This window comes from Montipora capricornis, chromosome 8, assembly GCF_036669925.1.
Source record: "Montipora capricornis isolate CH-2021 chromosome 8, ASM3666992v2, whole genome shotgun sequence".
NCBI lineage: Eukaryota > Metazoa > Cnidaria > Anthozoa > Scleractinia > Acroporidae > Montipora > Montipora capricornis.
The window spans coordinates 46,431,473-46,439,932 of record NC_090890.1 but is presented as its reverse complement, the minus strand read 5'-3'; the positions used below and the strand labels follow the sequence as shown (position 1 = coordinate 46,439,932).

Here is an 8,460-nt window from a genome sequence, read left to right as displayed (position 1 = left end):
AAATTGTTTTTGTTTTTGTTTTTTTTTTTTCACGTATAGGGTAAAATAGGTAATCACACGACTTCATTTTAGTATTCAGTTTGGGAATAAATAAGCACGACTAAACTCTTGCTAAAACTACAAATTGCACGAATCGTGTATTTGTCCGTCTTTGAAAAAATTCACTCGTACTTACTTATTCCTAATAGCAGTAGAAATCATTTGATCACCAATACAAATGTTTTGACTTCTTTGTCGACACTGCGAACATAACAACTTGAAGGCATGAGAGGTTGGGAGTGATCTTGAAATACAAACAAAGAAATGTGCTTTTCGTTTGATTCGTGTGCCCAACTATTTCGTTTCCATTGTGAAACGTCCTCCGTGATTTCAATCGGTTTTACCACACCGCACAAATAAGAACAAAATTTGAGACGCATTCAGTTAATAATTATCTTTATTGGTCCAAGCCAAATTTCGTTGCTACCTGACTAAATAACTCTAATACATACTTTTATTTCAGTAAAGTTGGTCTGGACATCAGAGGTTTTAATCAACCACCACGGCTATGACAACGAAAACGTCACTGAGACTTCAAATATAACTTCAAGTTTTCGCTACTACGAATTTGGCGATTACTTCATTTCCTTCACACTGTACAATATATCCGATAGATCAAGTATCCTACAACTGTAATTGGCACCAAAAGTTAGATAAAGATGTGCTGTTCTGTGCTAACATAGTCAGAAACCTAAGCTGAATTTGGTTATTTCGCGTTGTTTTCTGAGGCATAGAAATGTACTTAAATCACTGAAACCAAACTTTATTCTTTCATGGTCATCGTCGTTGCCATAGCCGTCGTCATTTCTAAAACTCCCTATTGGGTCCACCACCCCCTAAATCAGCTACTGAGATTATTAATCCACTTGGGAAAGTCGACGGATTGAATTTTCCTCTTTAATAACTTTTGATGGCTAAAAATTAAGATACAACTAACAACCCATCAAAGTACGTTGCGCGACTGTACCAAGTTTACTTTAAAATTCATTATATATACAAGTAAATTTCGACAGTGGCAAACAAATACCGGAAATTCAAAATGTACGCGTACGCAAGCGATAGAGCGTTTTCACTCACGTGACCAGTAGCCATATTGGATTACTGAAACAAAAGAAAGTATTTGCATAAAAATAGAGATCAATTCCCGGAGGATCAGTGTGGTACACCATCATGGCCACCGTGACGTCACGTGAAACGCTCTATAAACAAGCCTTATTCCCTAATAAATGTCGTTTCCAGTGAATTTTCAAGCTGGACCCACTGCCTTTTGCTGAACAAGACAAATAGCCAAACCCTGTATCTCCTGAGTACCGTCACATGATGATCTATATTGAAAAAAGTAAGCCATTGAAAAAAGTGTAAGAAACGTGTAGTTTTTTGTATGAAAACGGAAGCCCCTCATTGTTTGAATTTCACGAAAAATACTCACTGAAAGAATCTTGACACTCTTGAGGAACCAATGCAGTTTTTATTTGCATTTCTCTCTCTTTTCCTTGCTTCATAAGAACAAAGTAAGATCCGACACTTCTGTCAATCGTCACGGTTAATTAACTTACTGATTCTATACTCGTTTTGAAGTCACAATGGACCTTATTCGCGCAGCGGCCGTACTGGTCACAGACAAAAGATTCCGTGTGATTAAGCCCGTTGGGGTTACCTTTTCAAGGGGACACCGAAAAATGCAGACTGTGCAGACCGTCTGTAAAATGAAAATTCGGGTAGCCTAATTATGCCTAAAAAATATTCAGGTTAGCATGTTTTACGTTGGCTCTCGATAATAGTGAGGATAACACTATATTTTACCCCTGCTCTACACGGTCTGCACAGTCTGTAGACTGCGTTTTGGCGTGGCCGCCTTTTCAAGTCTGTACACATTTTCTCTGAACAATAATAATCATGAAGATACACCAACACCAAGTTGAAAGTGCCTATCACCTCAACAAACTTTATCTGATAGACACTTCAAGAAAACCGTCGCTTGAGGGTAGTGCTTCAGCTTCCACAGATTCTGTTGCACGGGAAAATGCGTGCGAGTTTGCTTTTTCTTCAGATCGAGCAAAAATTCGGTGCGATTTTCTAGGTCAGTCAATTGACCGAATGCATAAATGGCGGCTAAAAATGTATTGTTAAGTTTATGTGCTAATGAGACTCACTAGCCTCGCTCTCAAGCAACCTTTCTTTTGTATTTTGTCCATGCAAACGAGGCTAGTGAGGCTAATTAGCCCATAAACAAAAGAATATTTTTTTTTTGGCCGCCATTTATGCATTCCGTCTTGCAGTAATGCAAAAACAAATCAATGGCGGAATTATTTTCGATAATTAACGGAAAATCGTCCTAATTTCCAAGAGCTTTTTTTCATGTGTAACATACGATATCCTTGATCCGCGATACGTTGTCTCCCCAGCGTAGTGGCCGGACTATTACTACACTCGCTGGATTTCAAACAGTTTGACATCCGTGTCGTACCATATGGGAGGGTCAATATTCCTGAAAAATGAAAAGGATACGAATTAATTGTTTCAGTTGAGTGGTTGCTTGCTTCTACAAAAGCTGGCCGATCTGTTCTGCAGGGATGGTGCAGTGGTGAGAGCACTGGCCTCCAACCAATGTGGCCCGGGATTGATTCCCAGCCTCGGTGTCATATGTGAGTTGAGTTTGTAGGTTCCCTACTCTGCACCGAGAGGTTTTTCCCCGGGTACTCCGTTTTTCCGCTCACCTCAAAAACCAACATTTGACTTGATTTGCGTTAATTGTTAATTAAGTTGACAGTGTCCCCAATTAGTGCTCCAGCCCTAGAACGACTACACAACATTAGTTAAACTATCGAAAGCATGGAGGCTATCGCATGGCAAACCAGACCAAACCAGTCACCAGAGACTGCGCTGTCAGCAAAACAGTGTGCAGTCTCTGAAAAATCTACGAGCAAAGGTCTTGAGAAGAGGCCCTCGGTTCTTCTTTTTTCTCCAAGAAAACTGGGGAAGTCCAACCCTTTTTTGTGGTCCTCATTGAAAAGGCAACATTTTATTTTCACGGTAGTCTTTGTGATTACATTAGTTATTACTTATTCAAGGTTTAGCTTACACCGGCTCCACGTGAAAGTGTTGTCAGTTGTTAACGTCCAGGAGATGTGAGCGAAACTTTTCCTCATTTACTTACAAAACCCGAGTGTGTCATCATGGGTTAAAGTTTCGATCGGCTACTTCCCACACTGAAACTCCGATGCTCTTCGAAATGACCCAACCAAATTTCAAGCTATGCAATAGACCTCATTCGCTTGTCAACTTTGTTTTCCCAATGTAAGAAAGGAAAGGAAATGAACTTTATTTTAAGTGTCTAGTCGTTCTAGCGCTGAAGCACTAATTGGGCACATTGTAAACTGAAAATAACAATTACCGCAAATCAAGTCAAAAATTGTCAAATATGACAATACTCAAGAGGGTATTTATTGACAAGCGAATAAACAATCGGGCTGGGTAACCTTACAGCAAAATGAGAAGTGAAGGAACAAGACTACAGCGAGCCACAGAGGAAAGTAGTAAGTCAAGAGAAAATGACTGAGGGGTACAGAGAAGGAGGCTCCCGGTCCAGCCCTTGGGATATGTCATGTCCACGAAAGTCATTTTTAGACGAGCGGAAGTCTTCCGAGACGTCCGCATGCAGGCCAACCTCGGTCCGATGTTTGAAAGAAAATACATATAAGCCTTCCACGTGCGCCATCATTTTCTCTTTTCACTAAGAACTGAGAGCGAAGCAAGACTGCATGCGGACGTCTCGGAAGACAGACTTCCCCTAGAACAAAGACTTCCGCTCGTCTAAAAATAACTTTCGTGGACATTTATCCCGCCAACGCCTTGAGCCTCCCTCTCTGTTTTTTTTCTTGCCTGTTAAATACCTGAGGTAAATTATTCCCCACAAAACCGTTCCACTGTTCGCCTTATGAAAGAAACCCAAACCGTCGGTTACAAGTATTGCATCCCTAAACTTGAATTTATCAATAGCAAATACGTGCTGCAAGGGGAGTCGTGAAATAAGTGCAAATTTAAAGCCCCTTAAGTAACGCAAAACTTGCTTCCGTGAAAAATGAAGAAATCTAGCAATAAAAAAAAGGACGGAAAGACTGCATAACGAGCACAATATTCTCTTACATTTAGAAATGGAAAAGAGCACTAATGACACTGAGGTAAAAATTCCTTTACAGCCGAACGCTATGTACCCTGGATTCCAGAGGTTATTTTCTCGCTATGAAAAGACAGACAAAAGAGCGAGTCACAAAGCGCTCTTTTGTCGCTCTTTTCATATAGCGAGAAAAAATAACCTCTGGAATCCCGGGTAAACGCTATGTGCATTCCACGTAAAAGGAACTTTTTTCAAAACACAACTTAACAATGCAATTATGCCAAAGAAAACATTGTCTTATAAACGCAATGTCACGTCCATAAGGAGAGAGTTTTCAATTTAAGACATCTTGAGCGATAAAACATTACTTTGCCTAGGTTAAGAACAACAAATTTAAGTTTAGATGCCACTCAAGTACATTCAAAGACACTCTGTCTCCTTCGATAGTTTTCTCGATTAAAATGTGGTTAATGTGATAGTATCCCAATTCCACACTGGTCTTCCCCTGGAAATATCACTAAATGGCTCGTGACATTAGGGCCGTTTATACGAGAGAAAAATAAGCCGCGGCTAACTCGCAGCGCGAAAGGAAATTTATACGCGTTCCCCGATATAAGCCGTCAAAGCCGTAACTAGATTTTGTATCTTTATACGGGTGTTCGCGGCTTACGTAACGGCGGCCAGAGTTAGCCGCGGCTTACTCTCGTACACCTTGAGGGCTACTCGCAGCGATTACAAATTGCGTTCGATATACTGTCATAACTCTGCTTTAAGGAATAAACGCTCGGACAGGACACACCTTAAGGGCTATCACACATTCGCCAAATACTGCCGCTGGTCTTAAATACTATCACACAGAGATCATCACCCACGAAAAGAATCGAAAATTGGCATTTTTGTGGCCTTTTTAAAGCGCCCTAGCAACTTGTCGATAGAACAAACGCATAACAAAGACGCTTGCTTAATGTTTTTTTTTTGGCAACAGTCCGCTTACCTGATATTTTCGGATGAGAATCGGGTGCGGAACGGGTAACAGGCCGACCAGGGTACCATGCTGAAGGAACTTGATAATCTCTGACTCATCCGTCAAACCCCTAACAGCGTGAAAATGACGTGAACATATAGAGAGAAGAATGTTTCTGCAAACTTATCTTATGATGACATTTTCGGTTGCAATCCCTGAGTCAAGATAGCTCTTACACCGTTCTGTGGATTGGTTTATAGACCGTATTCATAAATGGCGGCCCATTTATAATTCTTTTGTCGAAGTGCAAATTAGCCTACCAGGCCTCGATACCATACAGTGAATTGAAAAGAATTCTTGCTCTAAAATGAGGCTAATTTGCACGTGGACAAAAGAATTATAAATGTGACCGCCATTATGAATAAGGTCTATATTGTTATTAAACTTCTTATACTATACATTATATTTTGTGTTGTACATATGCGCCACTGTAAAGGTGAGCCTTTACTTGTGTTAAAATGTTGAAATTAAAACCTTCAAATTTCAAAAAACAGTTTTATCAGCCTACTGTATGTATAATGAGAATTAAATGAGCATTTTTGGGACAGACCATGCATTCTACTGTATGTAGGGAGGGAAGAAGAGGGAGCATTAAAGGCGAGCATTTTAGAGGCGAAGTAAAAGCGTCATGTACAAAAGCCTATCATGGTGGCGAGATGACAGTAAACCGGTTTAGCACCAACCATGTTTTAATTCAAGAACTCAACCTTCGAAATAACTTACTTATCAATGCAAATTTTCTCGACTTGAGGAACCAAAACTTGAAGCATCCTCATTATGGTCTGCAGGGGCAGCTTCTGCTTCCAAGATTGAACCTAAAAACACAAACAACAAAAAATCCCATAAATTTGGTCCACTACATTTTTACTTTAGTAACGTTTGGTCTAAGCTTTTGAAATAGTTCTAAAGGACTAGTTTTGTAGCATGTGTAGTTATCAAAAATGCACCCCAGCCCAAATTCACCTCACTATATTTCGTTACGACTTACCCATTCCGGTGTGGCGACAAAAGGCCCCGGGCTAGCCTGAGAGGAAGATCGCCCAATGGACTTCTTTTCTGTGCGCTTTGTTCCAGGGGTACTGGGTGGAGTAACATCCCCTACGGAACGCGCCTCAATGTCACTGGATTCTGACTCACTAGCAGGGTTACGCACCTCTTTGACAGACACTAGAAGACAAATAGAAGAGGAGAGATTTAATCGTCAAGTTAACTGACCATGCCCAATACCCCTTTTACGATGGAATTGTAAAATAAGGAGAACGGACAACTGAAAAGCAGCATTCTGGTCACCGTTACAAACACCAAGAGCTGTAAATTTCAATACGGTTCACGTGTTTCTTCCAAATTATTATTCGATATTTCCTATCAAAATTGAAGGATGACCATCTGAGTAGGAATGAACATACTGTTTCACAAGTAAAAGTTACAAGTAATATAAACATCCCCTTTGTATGGGATTTAATATAGAAGGCAATTAATACCATAATGGACGTGTCAAAGATTCAAAGCATTAACAACAAATTGGGCAGACATATTTTCAGGAGCCGTTTCAATGTTGTTAAAATTGTAAAGACTGATTTAAAGGTGCCCCAGGAAAAGCGTGACAGACCACAACACCAGGGGCTGTGTGAGCCCTGTTCTCTTCCCACATAATGTTCGTTCTTCATAAGCAATGCAAGGAAGGGATTAAAATTTAGTCCTTGTCCAAAGAGACCAGAAATTCTGTCAGAAAGGCTGGGCACGTTTTCCTCAGTTATTTAAAGCCGGTTAGTGTTTGTCGCACTGACGTTCAGCCATGGTACATGTGTAGATGGATTCTCAACGAACTTGGCCGACTGGCTCGCTATTGCAAATGCGCATAAAGTCTACAGTCAACACTTTGACTATTATTACATGTATGCAATGCAAACCACTTTCCCTCATGCACAGCAAGCATTTCCAGCTTTTCTCTTATCAGACAGGCTGTTGTCACTCTTACATCGCTCCGACACTGTAACCCAATTTGTCTCTAACACATGTTTTGGTTTAAAAAAAAAAAAAAAAACCCTGGGGGGCCTAACCTTTGAACGAGTCATGCCACTGTTGGTAAGATTTCACTTGTAAAGCCAATTTTATGTCCAGTTTCTCGTGGCTGAATTAAGGACAGGGCTGTGGCATGTCATTATTCCCAAACTACATATACACACAAGTAGTAAAAAAAACTTACTATCAGCCGACATTTCCGGCATACTCCCTCCAGATGTTGAGGCAGCTGCTACAGGCTTCTTTTCTTCTCCTTCACTGCTTGAGGCTGGGGCATCCCTGCAAGTTAGAGAAGACCTGCTGTTGTCCAAAAAGTCAAACACATTTTTTTTTTTTATATCCAGAGGAACACCACATTAATGAAATCAAACAGCAGTGAATTCAAAACCTCCAACGACATTAGTTATGTAAGTGATCAGAAAAAAATGTTGAATCTGTGGAAAAGTGTACCAAATCCAGACATGCAGTAAAACGTGCATGCTATGTAGCAAACGTACAAGTTTAAATTGTATAAAAATATGAAGATCGAAGAACAAACATACGAACATACAAAAAAAAAAAAAAAGAACAAACATACTAAGTGTAAATTTCAATGTACAACTATATGCGAATATTCATTTAGACCAATGGAACTACAACAGATTAACCTCGGTTTTACGTACTTGTCTGAGCCTTGGGAAGTAATTCTTCGTCTTCTTGTTTCTGAACCGTTGCAGGATCCGTCGGAAGGTTTGCCAACTGAAAATACACGATTATGGTACAGGGAGAATGTGTCAAAAGTTAATTAAATATACTGCCTGACCCTACATTGTATTTCTCAAGCATACCTAAGTGGTTTGGAATGTAAGTTGGTAAACCATATTAAAGGGAAGCTACTTGTAATCACCAAGGCCTACAGTATTTCTTCAAAGGCTGATGAAGCTACTGTAATTTTGGAGTGGAGTTTATTTGTCTGCGACATTATCTGTTTCGAGAAGCAAACAGTTTTCCGAAAGTGAAGCTCAAGGAAAAGTGTGAACTTCGAGGAACAGCTAACGCCCAAGGACAAATTCCTGAGCATATTAAAATTAAAAAGTAAAATGGAGGCTTCCAGGGCTTTTCAAGCACTTGAAGGCTTACCGTCAAAAACGTTTGCAGCCTATGAAGTGATTTTTTGATATATTTTCTGCTTTTTAGACCAGCGAGTTTATTTATTTCTTCTTCTTCCATCACAAAAGCGAACCATTCCCCCATCGTTGCAAAAGGTTTGGGAAATTGA

The 8,460-nt window shown here is 40.0% G+C and overlaps 1 protein-coding gene across 1 annotated transcript in view; it reads right to left on the bottom strand.

Moving 5' to 3' along the window:
* Nucleotides 1–1,674: 1,674 nt before the first annotated feature.
* LOC138014072 (protein HID1-like) overlaps nt 1,675–8,460 on the bottom strand; it is a 35,805-nt gene continuing 29,019 nt past the window's right edge. Inside the window, exons 22-28 of the mRNA XM_068861101.1 lie at nt 7,865–7,940; nt 7,387–7,481; nt 6,169–6,347; nt 5,904–5,995; nt 5,151–5,250; nt 3,933–3,973; nt 1,675–2,527 (exon numbers count right to left, since the gene is read on the bottom strand). Of these exons, the coding sequence (XP_068717202.1) occupies nt 2,464–2,527; nt 3,933–3,973; nt 5,151–5,250; nt 5,904–5,995; nt 6,169–6,347; nt 7,387–7,481; nt 7,865–7,940 (647 nt within the window). The 3' untranslated portion in view covers nt 1,675–2,463. The remainder of the gene's footprint in view (nt 2,528–3,932; nt 3,974–5,150; nt 5,251–5,903; nt 5,996–6,168; nt 6,348–7,386; nt 7,482–7,864; nt 7,941–8,460) is intronic.